Source organism: Oncorhynchus masou, chromosome 15, assembly GCF_036934945.1.
Source record: "Oncorhynchus masou masou isolate Uvic2021 chromosome 15, UVic_Omas_1.1, whole genome shotgun sequence".
In the NCBI taxonomy this organism is placed as follows: Eukaryota; Metazoa; Chordata; class Actinopteri; order Salmoniformes; family Salmonidae; genus Oncorhynchus; species Oncorhynchus masou.
The window spans coordinates 52,116,466-52,135,294 of record NC_088226.1 but is presented as its reverse complement, the minus strand read 5'-3'; the positions used below and the strand labels follow the sequence as shown (position 1 = coordinate 52,135,294).

Here is an 18,829-nt window from a genome sequence, read left to right as displayed (position 1 = left end):
AACTCTAGTCAGTTGGCAGTGCAGATTTAGGATTACATGTGGAGCTCAACCCAGGGGGACCTATAATACCAATGGCCTAGTATACATCCAACATTTGTCACAGAAACGTGATAGCCAGAATGTTCCCTCAGAACATCAACCCTGTGGGTGATTACTGAGTTTCCTGTGGAGATAGGGGGAGAAGGACACTGCGCTACAGAGGTTAAGGAAAAGGTGGGAATATTTCGTGGTCTTTCATGGCCTTTCTATCATTCTCATCTGTGATTTGCTATGTGGGCTCACCCATCCTGTGTAGGGTAAACTGATAGGACCATCAGGGCATCCTGTCTCTGTCTGTGGTCCCTCAGGAGACCTTCTGCAGCCCACTCCCCCTCCATTATCCCCTCTCCTGTTTACGACTACTGGGCTCCATGGCCATGTCTATCCACAACAATACACTGGTAATATAATGTCCAGAAACAGGACACATCCACACAGGAAAGCATGCGAAGTGATGGATATGGAGGAGAGGACATGAGCCTTAAAGGGGCAATTTGTAGCTGCTACATCCCTCTGGAATTATATGTACCCATTGATCCTTCAAGAAAATAACTTATCAATGCCTCGTGCTAGTTCAACTGTCGTACCCCATCAGATCCCACCATATAAGCTTATTTTACTCCAATGTTTGTAAACAAAGTAAATGTAAACACACACTACACTATTTAGCCTCAAAACATGGTTAAAACTATCATTTTGATTTCATGGATGGTCAGTCCTTGCATCCATAGCTCTGTCTATGAATTTGACAGTGGTTACAATTCTCCAGCCTCATCCCTCACCTTTAGCTCAAAATAGGGGCGAGAAAAAAACAATTTGTTATTGTTTCAACTGCTGATTGCTGCTTTAAAGTCCACATTTCTCTGAAGAGGCGCTGTTCTGATCGGTTGTACTTCTTCTAATTCGTCACTTTGTCTAAAAGATTAAAGCCTTCCTTCAGAGTTTTTTTTTGCCATTTGGAAGGATTTGTAAAACCTTTTATTTATTTATATTTTACCTTTATTTAACCAGGCAAGTCAGTTAAGAACAAATTCTTATTTTCAACGATGGCCTGGGAACAGTGGGTTAACTGCCTGTTCAGGGGCAGAACGACAGATTTGTACCTTGTCAGCTCGGGGGTTTGAACTCGCAACCTTCCGGTTACTAGTCCAACGCTCTAACCACTAGGCTACCCTGCCGCCCCTAAACCTCATTGTTTAGATGGAGTAGAAGAATGCGGGGTTTTGTGTCCACCTTGGCTGTGTTAAATCAGCACCTTCCAGAGGCTTTTCTCCTATTTTTACTTATTTATTTAACCTTTATATAACTAGGCAAGTCTGAGTTAGAAAGAAGAAGTTCTTATTTACAATGACGGCCTACCAAAAGGCAAAAGGCCTCCTGCGGGGATAGAGGCTGGGATTAAAACTAAAAATAATAAAAATAGAAATATAGGATTGCTGTGCTCCCCCACAGCGATCCACTCAGCCCATCGCATTAAAAGCACTACGCATTATGTGGGTTGAATGCTGTAACAACACAGAATAAAACAATGAATAAAAGTCCCATGATGGTAGTGACTTCCCATTATTACTTTACACGCATTAACCATCATAAAGTCATCATCTCATCTCTGTAGAGCTGCTGTCTGACAAAATCACTATCTTAGTTGCTCTTCAAAGTAAATAAGGCACTCTCTTATGACTCCTGAATAGTAACTATCAATCACTTAGATCATGTCTTTTCAGACTCCTGAAGCAACTGCTTTCTATCCCTCTCGATTGCTCGTTCTCGCTTCTCAGTCTCCGTATCTGCTATACACAGACTGTACAAGTTTAAGTGGCGCAATGGATTATGGGCATTGTAGTTAATTACCATGTTTTCTGCGCTAAACTATGTAGAATATTGGCCTGTTGGAAAATACAACTCCCTACTACATCGCCAATTCAGGCTTGATCTAATTTATCTCTACAGAAACTGCACATCGAGCTCACAGAAAAAAAAACTGAATGAAATGGAATTCAAATAATTGAATTGTTTAAAAACTGAAAAATAACTATCATTTTGGTTAATTACTTAGCACTATTACTCTGACCTTGCAGAGTGTGTGTGGTGTTTGCACACTCAGCATACAGTACAGCTCCTTGGAGCTACATGGCTGTCGTCCACTCCCAGCTGAGCTGCCTGGGTCCTTTATTAGTGCTTAAGCCGCTGCTGGGTGTTGTTTTAATGGAGAGGAAATGAGTGAGATGTCTTTCAGTAGCTAGCACATAGCACAGGCCCCAGAGTAATTCTCCTTACTTGGCTACCCATCCACATCGTTCCGGCCAAACTGATGTTTCTTCTCCACGATGAGTCTGGATTTGCCTCACCCCCATACAATTTCTAGAATGCGAACACATTGTGACCATTCGGATTGGTCCCAGAGCCAGCCTGATGACATTATCAACTTCTAGGATGGGAGATTCAGACTGAATGTATGTAGCGATCGACAGAGCAGCGGAATTAAATTCAGAGTGAGTCCGTCAGGCAATAATTCTCCCTCTTTAATGGCCCCATGCGCCAGAGCCCAGAGCCCCAAGGCCCAACACTGCCCACTGTGTTACCCCCTGTGACCCCGACACACAGACTAGCGTGTCCGAACCAGGTATTTACATGGAACTATTTTAAGCCTGGGCCAAACAAAACAGAGCCAATGTCTAAGCTAACAGACTATCTGGACTCTCTAGGGTCCGCTGGGCCCAAACAGCCAGACTCCAGGAGCAACAAACTGTGGGCTATTTTGGGGCAAATATCTCTGCTTAAAATAATAGAATCAGATTAATCATAGACTTGTACGAAACATGCCGTTCTCCACTGTGGGTGATGATGAGAGAGGGTCACCAAAGAAAAGAGAGAGAGATTGATGGATCAAGAAAGAAATAGGGATGGAGGGATCACTAGCCCTACGTGATGGACGAGTGTGAGAGCCAGCATAGATGTAGATAATAATTATGATGAGGAGGAGGACTGGGGGTGAGGGGCTGAGCTCACTGTGGTTAACACTGATGAGCTTTGGGGCAGTAGACCTCCAGGGAAAAGTCACTTCCTATAAGCCTTTCAACTCATTTGCAGCTTATCTGTTGAGGCAATTTTTACAACCCACTTGTATTACACACTATGTACAAGGTGTCTCTGTAAGTACTGTACTGTACAGAATAGGCCTACAGTATATATCATTCTTCAGCCAGCCACAAATAATTGGCATAACTGATAATGGCTATTAATAATGTCAGTATTTTGGTCCATCTCATGACCCCTTGCCCCTTCTGAAGTTACAGGCCTGTGTCACTTCCATAAACGCTGTTGGGACAGATATAGGGTCTCTCTATAACACTCTTGGGACAGATATAGGGCCTTTCTATAACACTGTTGGGACAGATATACTGTAGTGTCTCTCTCTTTCCAGCCATCCTCACCATCCAATTCACTTAATGCCACTGTAATAATTCCCCCTGATGTCATAACGGACAGACCACTTTCAATGGGACATATTACACAGGAATATCAAAGCCATACATCAAACAAAGAAAAGTAAAGAATATCATTAATAACTTAAGTGGATTGTGAGATACATTCTAAATCAAATACACAGATTATACAGATGAGCTCTCACACATTTATAGTCCAAGAGCATAGTCACACACACACACACACACACACTCACACACACACACACACACACACACACACACACACACACACCATCACAAACACACTTAGCATCACTTTCCAACTCCCATAAGTCGTCACATGAAATGGGATATCTGGCTGACCTCTTCACTTACTATAATGAAAATATCTAAACAGCAGGTCTGATCTGGGAGGAAAAAAACAACCAGCACTGACTAACAGGGCAATTTAAAGCTTTCAGCATATAAAAACACAGAGAGCAATTAAAAGTTCTCTCCATCCCACAACAGTGACAGACTCTAACCCACATTAACTAGTCAATACAGAGGAGAAAGCTCCCCCAAAAACGACATTCAGCACTCACACAGCCCAGAGGGCACATTCATCACACCCAAACATTCAGGCTACAGTAAGGGATCAAGGATAAAGCCTCTTTTTAAAGGAGCAACTGATGATTCATCTACATTACCATTGGCTAAGCCTGTTTGCCCAAAGAAAGCTTAGAATAAGATTACAGAGGATGAATCAAAGCCCTTTTCCAGGTTTGATTCATTTTTCCTTTCACTAAAGTACAGAAGTAATTCCAGGAAATTCGGTGCAGGCAGTTAAGATGACCTGGTTTCAGAACATGCAAGACACTGACTATGAGAACACACAGTAGGCTGTGATGTGAATGCTGACAGATGACCGTGTGACACAAACAGTGGCATGACGTCACTCACCTTGGCCCTGAGGACGGAGCTCTTCTGGTAGAAGCAGCACAGGGCTGCAGTCAAGGTACTCAGAACGTTGCATCTCTCTGACATCCTTCGCACCTTTCGGTTAACTCACAAAAACGGCCTCACAAACAAATCTTGGCATGAAAAAAGCACAGAGATTCTCAATTAGCCTTCACCTCTGTCACACCGAGGGGGTGAGCATTGCAGCACCTTACTCTGTGGCTCTCTCTCGTCTCCTTTTCAGTCTAAGCAGCCCTGCTGTCTGTGCTCTACACGGTGAACACACTAATCCATGCTGCTTCACGCAGTCCCGGAGCTCCATGTATGGAGCGGTGGAAACTCCATGTGATCTTGCTCTCCCACTAATAAAGTCAGAGCCAGCTTGGAGGGCACTGCCTCTACTGCCTCTACCAGGACTAACCCCTGCAGCCCCCTCTTACCACTGGCTGAGTTTAGAGGGAGGGGAGAGGCTCCTGTGTGTTCTTCTGACGCCCGATACCCTACCAACAGTGCTGCTCTGATTAACACCGCCACCATAAACATGCTGTGTGATTCTTCTGTTCTTTTAACACACTGCTGTTTTGAAATGTGAAGGTCTTTTTTTCATACTTGATCTAATACTAAGTAGGTCAGACATAGTTGTTGAACAGAGAAATAGACAAATGATCTTGTTTCTCAGTCTATATTTAATTTGTCTCTCTGAACAACCATTGAGCAGAATGTAGTAGTACACAGATGGGAAGCAGGAGTAGTGATGAGTGACAAGATACATATTCACTGGGGTCAGAGCTATGTCTCTGTGTCCTTCAATAATAAGGCCACTTAACTTCAGTCAGAGAGATGGTTGGAGTATAACTGAGCATGTCCAGAAGACTGTATTCTTCATTAGAAAGCAATGGCACTTAGCAGGTGCTTTTACCCAAATTACTTACAGGGCAATGACTGTATACATATTATGTCTGTGGATCCTGCAGGGACTTGAACCCAAGACCTTGATGTTGTGAACACTGTTACCGACTGAGCCACACTGGCGCAACAGAGGGTGGTGTGGACGGGCCAGTACATCACTGGGGCAGAGCTCCCTGCCACCTAGGACCTCTATACCAGGCGGTGTGAGAAGAAGGTCTGGAAAATTGTCAAAGACCCCAGCCACCAAAGTCATAGACTGTTCACTCTGTTCACACCTGAACCGCTTCTACCCCAAAGAGTGCTGAACGGTTCATCAAATGGCTACCAAATGGCTGACACACACACACACACACTATATATACATATGCTCACACACACACACACACGCATATTGACGCCACACACATACACACAAACACATTTTCACACTCTTCACATATGCTGCAGCTACTCTGTTTGTAATCTATCCTGTTGCCTAATTACATTTACCCCTACCTACATGTACATATTACCTCAATTACCTCGTAACCCTGCACATTGACTCAGTACTGGTACTCCTGGTACAATATACAGTAGCTTTGTTATTGTTATTTATTGTTACTATTTTCTATTTTTATTAGCTAATTTTCATACTTTTTAGCTCTGCATTTTTTGGAAAAGGCTCGTAATTAAGCATTTCACAGTCAAGTCTCCATCTGTTGTGTTCGGCGCATGTGACAAATAACATTTGATTTGATTTGACACAGAACCACTTTCTGTCAACTGCCCAAGTAATGCCGACAGAGTGGAATGTCAACCACTCCAACAACTACAGGAATTGACCAACCACATTTCATTAGCGTTGGGCTCTCAGCTGTTCAGGGAATGTTTGGTTGGTCCTCCAATACCATGATATCAGCTGAAATCCTACGCGTGAACGGTAAAATCCAGCTTAATTCAGTTGTCCGTTGAAAAAGCTTTAGGGGAAACTTACAGCCTATTGCCGGCATGTGGGAAAAAAGCCAGATTGCTAGACGGATGAAAATATACTATAGCAATCATTAGATACAGCCTCACAGGACTGGCTTGCTTCATCCCTATGAATCAGAGATACGGTCCAACTACAGGTGAGTGGGCGTGAGAACCGACTGACTAATTATGCAGATGTGTGACAGTGAATGACTGCAATGCATACTGCTGCTCATCCATTTACACAATGTCAAAAAAATAGGAAATCTATGTAAAGTGAATACTCTAGTATGTTCTTCTACTCCATCTATCTCCAATATGCATCTGGAGCACATCTGGGGCTCTACAGGACAAATCAGTCATCCATGTGCTTTGTTTTCATGTTGTATTCCCTAACCAGAAACCTTGGATTGATGGCAGCATTCGCGTGAAACTGAAAGCGCGAACCACTGCTTTCAATCAGGGCAAGGTGTCTAGTAACATGACTGAATACAAACAATGCAGCTATTCCCTCCGTAAGGCTATCAAACAAGCTAAGCATCAGTACAGAGACAAAGTAGAATCCCAATTCAACGGCTCAGACACAAGAGGCATGTGGCAGGGTCTACAGTCAATCACGGACTACAGGAAGAAATCCAGCCCAGTCACGGACCAGGATGTCTTGCTCCCAGGCAGACTAAATAACTTTTTTGCCCGCTTTGAGGACAATACAGTGCCACTGACACGGCCTGCAACGGAAAAATGCGGTCTCTCCTTCACTGCAGCCGAGGTGAGTAAAACATTTAAACGTGTTAACCCTCGCAAGGCTGCAGACCCAGACGGCATCCCCAGCCGCGCCCTCAGAGCATGCGCAGACCAGCTGGCTGGTGTGTTTACGGACATATTCAATCAATCCCTATACCAGTCTGCTGTTCCCACATGCTTCAAGAGGGCCACCATTGTTCCTGTTCCCAAGAAAGTCGCTCTGGATAAGAGCATCTGCTAAATGACTTAAATGTAAATGTAAATGTAAAGCTAAGGTAACTGAGCTAAACGACTACCGCCCCGTAGCACTCACTTCCGTCATCATGAAGTGCTTTGAGAGACTAGTCAAGGACCATATCACCTCCACCCTACCTGACACCCTAGACCCACTCCAATTTGCTTACCGCTCAAATAGGTCCACAGACGATGCAATCTCAACCACACTGCACACTGCCCTAACCCATCTGGACAAGAGGAATACCTATGTGAGAATGCTGTTCATCGACTACAGCTCGGCATTCAACACCATAGTACCCTCCAAGCTCGTCATCAAGCTCGAGACCCTGGGTCTTGACCCCGCCCTGTGCAACTGGGTACTGGACTTCCTGACGGGCCGCCCCCAGGTGGTGAGGGTAGGTAACAACATCTCCTCCCCGCTGATCCTCAACACTGGGAGGTGAGGGCCCTCGGAGTGTGGTGTCAGGAAAATAACCTCACACTCAACGTCAACAAAACTAAGGAGATGATTGTGGACTTCAGGAAACAGCAGAGGGAACACCCCCCTATCCACATCGATGGAACAGTAGTGGAGAGAGTAGCAAGTTTTAAGTTCCTCGGCATACACATCACAGACAAACTGAATTGGTCCACTCACACAGACAGCATCGTGAAGAAGGCGCAGCAGCGCCTCTTCAACCTCAGGAGGCTGAAGAAATTCGGCTTGTCACCAAAAGCACTCACAAACTTCTACAGATGCACAATCGAGAGCATCCTGGCGGGCTGTATCACCGCCTGGTACGGCAACTGCTCCGCCCTCAACCGTAAGGCTCTCCAGAGGGTAGTGAGGTCTGCACAACGCATCACCGGGGGCAAACTACCTGCCCTCCAGGACACCTACACCACCCGATGTTACAGGAAGGCCATAAAGATCATCAAGGACATCAACCACCCGAGCCACTGCCTGTTCACCCCGCTATCATCCAGAAGGCGAGGTCAGTACAGGTGCATCAAAGCTGGGACCGAGAGACTGAAAAACAGCTTCTATCTCAAGGCCATCAGACTGTTAAACAGCCACCACTAACATTGAGTGGCTGCTGCCAACACACTGACACTGACTCATCTCCAGCCACTTTAATAATGGGAATTGATGGGAAATGATGTAAATATATCACTAGCCACTTTAAACAATGCTACCTTATATAATGTTACTTACCCTACATTATTCATCTCATATGCATACGTATATACTGTACTCCATATCATCGACTGCCTCCTTATGTAATACATGTATCACTAGCCACTTTAACTATGCCACTTTGTTTACATACTCATCTCATATGTATATACTGTACTCGATACCATCTACTGTATCTTGCCTATGCTGCTCTGTACCATCACTCATTCATATATCCTTATGTACATATTCTTTATCCCCTTACACTGTGTATAAGACAGTAGTTTAGGAATTGTTAGTTAGATTACTTGTTGGTTATTACTGCATTATCGGAACTAGAAGCACAAGCATTTTGCTACACTCGCATTAACATCTGCTAACCATGTGTATGTGACAAATAAATAAAAATTTGATTTGATTTGTATAATAGTTTTAAGTGGTCCTCTCTGTCTTGCGCCATTCATGAATCTGTTTTTTGTAAGAACAAAAAACTCCCGTTGTAACCGCACTGGGAAAGTGTCAGGAGGTCGAATGAGTGCAGGAGTGTAATTACCCAAGAGCCATTAAGAAATGCAAACAGTTGGCTATCTATCGGCTGGGTTCCATTCCCCTCCCTCCGAAACGCTCATAAAGTGTAAACAAAGACATTAGGGAAAGCAGGCTGGCACTCCCTCTTCTCTACACAGTGCAGAAATGCTTTCCCGCAGGAAACACATCAAACAAGTTAATTGCTTTCATTAAAACCCCAGAAGACTGCCTGCCCCTGGGAAAGAGAAGAACCTGTTAGAGTTTTCACAAGCTTCAAATTACCAGCTTTAAGTAAAGTACCCCCCAAAATACACATTTATTTCTCTAGACAAGTGGAATGGAGGAACAGCCAACTTAGAATTCTTTACTTTTGACTGACATCCAGTTGACCTGTATCATAATTTTAATTGTATTACACCTTTATTTAACCAGACAAGTCAACTAAGAACAAATTGTTATTCAACAACAAAAAACAGTGTATGTGTAGGATGAGGAACTCAACTCGAGGAAGTCCGGGGAGGCAGGAGGAGCAGGTAGCGGACTAGTGGTGGTTGTTCAGCAGCCTGATGGTCTGGGGGTAGAAGCTATTGGCCAGTCTGCTAGTTTAAGCCATGATGCTACTGTTCTGCCCACGTCTGAGTGTTTGAAGCGGGGAGAACAGCCCGTGGCTGAGGTTACTGATGATCTTCTTGGGCTTCCTGCATCACCTGGTGTTGTAGGTGTCCTGGAGGGCAGGCAGTGGGCACCCAATGGTTTGTCAGCTGAGCGTACCACCCTCTGTAGTGTCTTGCGGTCTGCTGCGGTGGAGTTGCTGTACCAGGCTGTGATGCAGCCAGACAGTATGCTCTCGATGGTGCTCCTGTAGGACACTGTGAGGGGCCTCGGAGACGGGCTGAATTTCTTCAGCCTCCAGAAATTGGAGAGTCGCTGTCGTGCCTTCTTCACCACGGTGTCTGTGTGGTTTGACCATTTCAGCTCCTCTGAGACGTGTATGCCGAGAAATGTGAGTTTTTTTTCCCATCTCCACGGCGGCCCCGTTGATGAGGATGGGGGCGTGCCCCACCTGGTTCCTCCTGAAGTTCACAATCAGCTCCTTTGTTTTGCTGACGTGGAGGGAGTTTTTTACTTGGCACCACACCATCAGAGTACCTACCTCCTCCATGTATGCCATCTCGTCGTTGTTGGTAAACAGGCCTACTACTGTCCCGTCTCAGCAAACTTGATGATGGAGTTGGAACTGTGAGGCCACACAGTCGTGGGTATACAGGAAGTAAAGGAGGGGACTGAGGACGCACCCTTGTGGGGCTCATGATGGACTGTCATTTGTCAGTTGCATAGGGAAGAGTTCAGTCCCAGGGCTGTGAGATTTGTGGTGAGCTTAGAGGGCACTATGGTACTGAAGGCTGAGCTGTAGGCAATGAACAGCAACCTCACATATGTATTTCTCTTGTCCAGGTGGTTGAGGGCCGTGTGCAGCGCAATGGCGTTTGTGTCATCTGTGGATCTGTCAGGGCGGTAGGTGAAATGGAGAGAGTTGAGTGTCTCGGGAGGGAGGAGGTGATGTGGTCTTTGACTAGCCTTTCTAAGCACTTCATGATGACGGAAGTGAGTGCTGCGGATCGGTAGTCATTAATTTCAGTTACTTTACCATTCTTGGACACGAGCATAGAGGCAGATGGATATAGAGCCAGATAGAAGTGTGCAACCAAGCATCAGTAAGTGATTAATTCATCAGAATGCCTTTAGCATGTCAGTGACACTGATGATGACAACGCTGTGATGAAAGGTGAGACACACAACACTAACGCTGGCACAGAACCAAAGAGCAGTATTGACCAGTGCCAAGTGTGCCATTACAGCACATCACATACAACATCCACATTTGTCTCTTGGTCATTTCTCAAAGATCTAGAAACTGTGTGTAATGTCTGTCTGTCCTTTAGACTTTTGGAAACTACAATGGATAACACAAATACCATTTCCCTGGAAAGCATATTGGCACATCTTTTAATTCAACTCCAGAAAATAAAACGATAAGAACAGACTTTCAAGAGATTGACTGGAATTATGGGTGCACTTCAATACTGTCTGTCCAGCTGTTCTGCTGTGTAACAAATTATACTGTAGTACTTCAATCAAACCACTAGAGATTGCCATTTCTCTTACATTGTGGTATGAACTGTGGACTCTGTGGCTGTAATTACACAGACAGCCCAATTCGGATCTTATGCCCAATTATTGTCAAAAGAGCTGATCTGATTTTCCAAGAGATGCAATTAGTGAAAAAAATATCAGAAATGGGCTACCTGTGTAAACGCAGCCCAAGACCCTGCTGAAGGGCAGAACTTAGTTCTAACTAGTCTAGGATACAGGCAGGTACAGTAGGTAGGCCCACTGTAGGTAGGAGCAACAGGGAGAGATGAAGGACAGCCATTTGCCTGAGGTAGATGACGGAGCTATCCTGGGGGGGGGGTCATTGTCACTGGTACTCGGGTTTTATGGATCCCATCCTCATAATCCTGCTGGCATCTGCCTCTAACTGGGAGCAGCTAACTGTCTGTGTCCGTCTCAATCACACCTGTGCTGCATATCCTAGCCACACCATATGCACATTATGTATAAATGTTCCTATTTAGAAGTAGTGTGAGAAATCCAAACTTATGTCTTTGCAGTTCTGGCAATTTCTTTCTTCAAATTGGTCAATCTCTCCAACCCCCGGGAAATTGGCACTGCTGGCTATTTCCCTGAACGCAACACAATTCTCCTTGTCTACAGCAAGATCACTTAAACTCCACAGTCTTTGACCTTGCAGTAGAAAACGTTTTACGTGCTGGGCAAATTCATTTACTTGGAATTGATGAAGATGATAGGACTGCAATCCTACTGTCTAGTCTGGTGAGTTGTCAGACTGTCAGATCTCACCCTGCCTGTCACAAATAGTGTGTATTTCTGTGTGTATTTCTGCAGGCTGCGCGTGCTGTTCTGTGCTGTGCAGGCCACACGGAGGGCCAAAGGGTCTTCATCTGGTGTTTAGCAAGGGCTGGAGATCTCACAGGAGGCACAGAGGGCCATTGTTCCCTTTTAAAGCTCTTTCATAAGCAGTTAGCTGCTTACTGTTCAGCCGGTTCTAAGAGGAGGAGAGAGAGAGAGAGAGGCTGTGTTAATGCCTCGTGTGAAAAGAAGTAAAGAAATCCCTTCATCGGGGGCCCAGGGAGACCAACAGGTCAAACAATCCACTAGGCCTGATGTTCTCCATCCTGTCTTTTCTTGTCCACCGGTTCTTCTCTTTCACTCTCATGCTCTCTCTTTCCATTCTTCTCACTAGGTCACTCAATCAGTCTTTCACGCTATAACCCTCTTCTCTTCTACACTCCAGCCACTGGGCAAAAACTGGTTCAATCAACGTTGTTTCTAAGTCATTTTAACGAAAATAACTTTGAATCAATGTGGAAATCTCATTGGATTTGCAAAAAGTCGTCAACGTAAGGCCATATAGAATTTTTTTCACCCAACTTTGAACCTAAATCCAATGACATGGTGACTTTTTTGGTTGATTTCACGTTGAACTCACATTAGTTGACAACTCAACCAAATGTGAATCAAAACTAGACGTTGAACTGAAGAGTCTACTGGAGTAGCAGGTCCTGGACCTTTGTCCTCATCTGACACCCTTTTCTCTTTGTGACTGTCTCTGAGTCACTCTGACAGTTAATCTCAATCTAATCCATGTAGAGACACATGACCATGATATAAAACCTTTTTCTCATAAACACCACACAGTCCCAGAGGGAGAAGTTGGGCTCCATCCAGCAAAAAAAGTTGTATTTTTAGGCATTGAGTCTTCCTTGAACAATTTCCACTCTCCCGCCTTCTCGATGGGCTTTGAAGATAGTAGCCATGTGAAATTGGAGGCAAAACTACAAGACTTTCACAAAGAACAGTTTGAAGCTACACTGGTGCAGCATTCAGTCATTCTGTGTCTCTCTAGTCCACCCACCTAAACCACTATCCCAGTGGTTAGTTGCAGTAGGATTGTGGGTATTACCCTGACCAGCTCCGTGTTGCAACACGGGTCACCTACCCACAGGAAATTACTTTGGCACATCGGCCTTTGATGTTTCCTGTTCATGTGTGGCAAACATTCATTGTTGTTTAAATAGCTTGTTCATTTAAGGCCCAGCTGGGTGTAAAAACAAACACACCTGGATGGGCTGTGTTGAGGTGTGGAGCTCACAGTAACAGTGGATAAAGTATCATGGGCGTTATATAAGGCCTGGGCCAGACAGTGCAGTTCAGCAGGAAGGCCCCACACACAGCAGCTGGATCTCCCAACAAAAACAATGGGAGAGATATTATCAGGAGGCCCTCTAGTCTGCTGTACTCCTGCTGTCCTCTGCACTGTGGCTGCCCAGAATAACACAGTTGGATGAGTCTGTTGGAGGCGGGCTGTGCTTTGTCGGGCCTCTAGCGTTGGTTAAACACCACAGGAGAAACTCTACACTTACTACCCTGAATCTAGTGATACTCACCACAGAGTTTGTGTGTGTGTGTACCTGTGTGTGTTCATTTATTTATTTCACCTTTATTTAACCAGGTAGGCCAGTTGAGAACAAGTTCTCATTAACAACTGTGACCTGGCCAAGATGATAAAGCAAAGCAGTGCGACACAAACAACAACACAGAGTTACACATGGAAAAAACAAGCGTACAGTCAATAACACAATAGAAAAAAAGACTATATACAGTGTGTGCAAATGGTGTGAGGAGGTAAGGCAATAAATAGGCCATAGTAGCAAGTAATTACAATTTAGCAAATTAACACTGGAGTGATAGATGTGCAGATGATGATGTGCAAGTAGAAATACTGGTGTGCAAAAGAGCAGAAAAGTAAATAAAAACAATATGGGGATGAGGTAGTTAGATTGGATGGGCTATTTACAGATGGGCTGATGTTTATGTTAGTGTGTGTCTGTGTGTGTTAGTGTACGTGCGTGTAGATGTGTGTACAGTACCAGTCAAAAGTTTGGACACAATTATTCATTCAAGGGTTTTTCTTTATTTTTACTATTTTCTACATTGTAGAATAATAGTAAAGATGTCAAAACTATGAAATAACACACAAAAACCCTGTAATTAGTAGGTGCGTCCAAACTTTTGACTGGTACTGTACGTGTATGCGCTTGTCATAGATGACTTTTGTCTAAGAATGAGGCCCTGCATGGTCTCAGTTGCACCCTCACCTATGTAATCTCTTTGAGGTGAGCTGAGATGAGGACAGGGCTCAGTGTTTGGGATGTTTCATCCTCATATAACACTTTCTGTCATCAACCTTAGTCAGATGAGGCTGGCAGCTCTCTCCATCATCACAATTAGTAATGAGGGAAGAGGTGGTCCATGTGGTTGCCTGTTCCAACATGTTGAGGTGACTGAATGAGCATGAATGAATGGAGATGGTTGTGACAGAATTCATATTTGACATAAAGGGTAGATGACAATGGACTGAAGAACTGAGTTTCTGATTTGGGACAATTTCTCTTTTCTAAGGCATATTGAGCCAGCGCCCTGAGTAGCGGTTAGGACTACCTACTACCGATGTTTTCACACCTGAGCAAATTTCAGATCTGCTGAGCGCTAACTTGAACAAGAAAATATTGTGCAACTTCCGGCATACGTTTACAGTAAACACTGAGGCTGTACCCACTTTAAGTTACAGTTTTAACAGTGGTCAAAAGTAGGCTACTGTGGCTATTTGATCATAATGTAGGCCTATCAGAGTGGCCTACCATCAACAAAATGGAGAAAAATGCATCCCATAACATTTGAACAGCTGTTCTATCATTCAGCCTACAGTAGCAGCAAATGTGTGGTGTTCAATGAAGGCCAACATTCCATGAGACTTTGGAAAGAAACATGCAGGGCTTGACATGAACCTGTTTATCCACTTGTCCTTCAGACAAGGTGGTGACTAAAAATGTTATGTTGTTTGATGCAAGAAACCACTTTACAAAATAAAAGTCATTATTATTATTTTCACCATTATTACAGAGAATCAGACAAATGATGCTACCCTCTGCCTATTGGCTACTTAGCTTATTCAAAAAAAGCTATTTACCTGACTTGCTTCTGAAGACGTCTGGAAATGCACAAACGTTTTGCTGTTGTAGGAAGCAACCAGAAATGATCTATAACCGGGCTAATAACTCACTAACTAGCAAAGAATATGAACAAAAGTGCACAGCTGGCTGCATGCAGCCCCTGGTTTGATCTCAAAACAAGCACATTGAGTTCAAAGTGAGCGGCACAGATCCATATATGGCAATAGCTATTTGCATATAGGTCTACTGCACCTATGATTGGTTATGGCGCACTGGTCTGTGTAGAGTACGGTCCTGAGTCATGCCTGTCAATGCAATAGAATCCTGCTCCACTGCGCTCTGCCTACAAGAAAATCTCTTGCATAGTTTTATTTTCCGAATGTTACATTGAAAGTGGCTAACATTGCATTGATTCAAGCACAATTCCCACAGTAGAGTGAAACGTTGATAGTGTAAACTAAAGAGGAAAACTCTAGAAAGTGAAGGGAAGTTCAATCTCGTGCATCTCTGCTCGGGCTGATATTTCATCTGTCCAAGGGGATCTGGCGCAGTTTATAGGGAACATTGCCTACTACCCTAGTGAGGTAGCAGAGCTGTGTGTGTGTTCATGAAAGGCTGCCATGGCACCTGATATGAGAGCTGTTTGCTCTCCTGACCTGCATGTGAAGAACCACTATGTTTGCTTTTCACACTGACCTGAGAGCATCCTATCGTATGAGGCAAGCAGCCCAGGGTATTAGTGACAGTGGGTGAGGGGAAAAGAGAAGGAGTGGGTGAACGAGCATGTGTGTGAAAGAGAGTGAGAGAGTTGTCAGGCGTGTGGTATCAGAACACACAAACCTCAGTCACCACTCAAGCCCAATCACCGTGAGCAGGGACACAGGTGAAGGTAATAGGAAATATGATTTGGTCGATACGTTGACCTATTTCTGAGACAAAGTGCCTCGTAGCCTGGAGAGAAATTGGATTAGTGTACTAGACAGAGGACATTTCCACCGCTCGCTCGCCCTTTTCCTTTTGAGGCTTCTTGACAGCCTCCCCCTTAGAGAGTAGAATCATTTATGCTCACAGCAACCTTACATAAAGAGGAATTATAGCTAGAGCCAACATCAGTTACGTAGCTACTTAAACATGTACTATACAAAACTTTTAGAGCACTAGATCTCAAAAAAGTCTAAAGAGAAATGTCTCTCTTCTTGGTGGAAATGCGACATTGTGTGTTCCACATCGTTTCCATCTAAGAGACACTCCTTTCTACCCAAGTGGTCTCTGCTACTTTTTAACCAAAGAGACGTTACTCCACTGAAGATGTTACTCAGCTCATTAGCTACAGATGAGTACAGTGTGGCTCCTTCTGAGACAAAACACAACAAAACTAGTGATTACAGTCTCCTGTCTGCCTACTGTTTTCCTGTCGCATTGCGGTAACAGTTGAGAGCTTATGAGGGCTACGTCTGGATCTTCACTCCTTTTCAAACAAATGCCCCTTTCTCTCTCTAACCAATGGGTATACTAGATGATGTCTACACAGGAAACAAAGCTTGAAGAGGACACTTTTACACAGCGAAACTTTCTGAACTGAATGCTCAACCTGTCTGGAGAACAAAAAGTTCAACCTGTTGTCAAAAGAATAGTGTGTTACAAAACATAACATCATCAGGCCTTATAACTCAAACACACGAACACACACATGTACACATGTACACACACACACATACTGTACACACATCATGTCTTCTCCATATATACTGTACATATTTACTGTCTTAATCTTTCTTTGTATCTCTTTAAAATCCTGGAAAAATAAACCAAGACACTTCATATCCTTGATGTCAGATCAACATCTTGTGTCAGAGGTCCTTGAGCGCTACTAGCATTCTTGCCCTATTTCACTGACCTCGTGAACAAAACTAGTCTCAACTGTTTTGTAGGAATTAGTGTCATATCAACTTCAAAAAGCTGAACTATATCCTTACAGTATTTGTTGTCTGGTAGAAAACATAAACCTGTATGACTGGTCTTGTCAGTCCTGACTCAAACACCATTCAGATAAGTGATGAATCAAACCTCAATATTTCTGACCGCTTCTGAATCAGTGTAAAAACAAAGTGAGATAACAAAACAATAGTGACACCTGTTGAGCCCTGTGTCTCAGCCATATGTGTAATGGTTGAGTGGGTTCCTACCTTGACATACTCCATGGTGGGATCCATGCTGCTGCTGAGGTCCCTGGGAAACAGAGACAGAGACAGGGTTCTGTTGAGTGAACACATTTCTACTGGCTGCTGCTGGTCCCATCCACTCCCTCCCTGTGCTGTGTTGTGTCTGCAGAGCTGCTGCTACTACCCTGGCTGCTGACTGAGATTCTACCTCCTCTCTGACAGGAGTGGCAAGCTCAGACACCACCTGCCCCCACCCACTTGTCTACCCAACCAGCCCCCACACAAGTCACAGCCACATGTCCCCTTCTTCTGACCTCAGTGGCAAATTCACAGAGGGGTAAGAAACTCCCACATGAGTCCTTTCTCTGTTACATTAGATGAGAAAAAGGGGTTTAAACTGTCCCTGTCATTAGCAGGGCTAGTCCTCCCTAAATTCTCAGAACCAACTCGAGACGTCCATCATGGATTTTGAGAAGAAATCAGTTCAAAGGCTGAGAGGAGTTAATTTCAAATCCCTGAGGACGAGACGATGCCTCCTCAGGGTTCTGCTAAACATTCTGTTTATTTGAGTTCTGCCTCTATACTCTACTTTTTTCTCCAATATTCTGTTTTTTTTTGTGTGATTAAAGAGTAGTTTAATCCAAACCCTTGATGCAGAGGCCTTACAGGGGGGGGGAATTAATTCCTTGAGCCTTTCACCACTTTTCCCATAGAGATTGTGAAGGGGAAACACAAACATCATATTATGGCATTGAACTGGGAGGATGTGTTTTTAGTACTCTCCTGCCAATTTCGGCTAAACTTATTTTGATCTCTTATTTTTAATCCTGGTAACATGAACACCAATTTTCTTGGACAATTTCAGGCGTAACTACATCCATCATGAATCGACTTAAACATAGTCCTCCTCAAACAAGAAGAACATCTCGCATCGACAACGTTGTCCAGACTAGGCCAGTTAGCCCTGCTAATTCAGCCAGCTCTACTAACCCAGCAAGCCCTACAAGCTCCTCACATCACAAGTCCGACATGACAACCAACAAAGTAGACAACCAGAACCAGAACTAAGGGGTTTTGGAAGCAATCTCTGCCATGAGGGCGGACTTTTCCGCAAAACACAAAGGTGTCCTAACAGGGATTAGTGAGATTAAACATGACCTTCAAGCCTACTTCACGCACTTGGACGAAGCAGAGGAACACATTAGCATGGTGGAAGATACTGTCGTCACTGTCAAAACAACGACCGAAAAGTTGGATAAACAGGTGGCGGATCTTACTTCAAAACTAAACTCGAGAACCACCACAGGAGGTCTAATTTGAGACTGGTTAATCTACTTGAAAAAGTGGCAAATGGTAACGCAGTGGCATTTCTCGCTCTCTCTCTTGGAAGCTGATGTGCTCTTTCAATGCGCAAGGGGTACGGAAAGTTGTCCGGCCCCAATGAGTTGAAAGAGCCCATCTGCTTCCTGCTCCTACAGGCCAGAGAAACCATCCCTCTCCTTGAGTCCTTAACATTAAGTTTCTCAACTTTCAAGACAAAGTCTGAGTGATGCGGAAAGCCAGGGCTATGGGCATGGTGATATACGGGGACAAAGAGATCTTGTTCTTTCCTGAGTGGAAAAGGCTATGACAGGGTCAAACGAC

The 18,829-nt window shown here is 44.2% G+C and overlaps 1 protein-coding gene across 3 annotated transcripts in view; it reads right to left on the bottom strand.

Moving 5' to 3' along the window:
* Nucleotides 1–18,829, bottom strand: part of LOC135556424 (breast cancer anti-estrogen resistance protein 3-like) — a 53,862-nt gene that overhangs the window by 15,782 nt on the left and 19,251 nt on the right. For 2 of the 3 annotated variants that reach the window (XM_064989624.1, XM_064989626.1), the window contains one exon: nt 17,210–17,252. In XM_064989624.1, the coding sequence (XP_064845696.1) occupies nt 17,210–17,252 (43 nt within the window). Of the gene's footprint in view, nt 1–4,409; nt 4,991–17,209; nt 17,253–18,829 lie in introns of those variants that run through there. The other variant, XM_064989625.1, reaches the window with a different exon arrangement.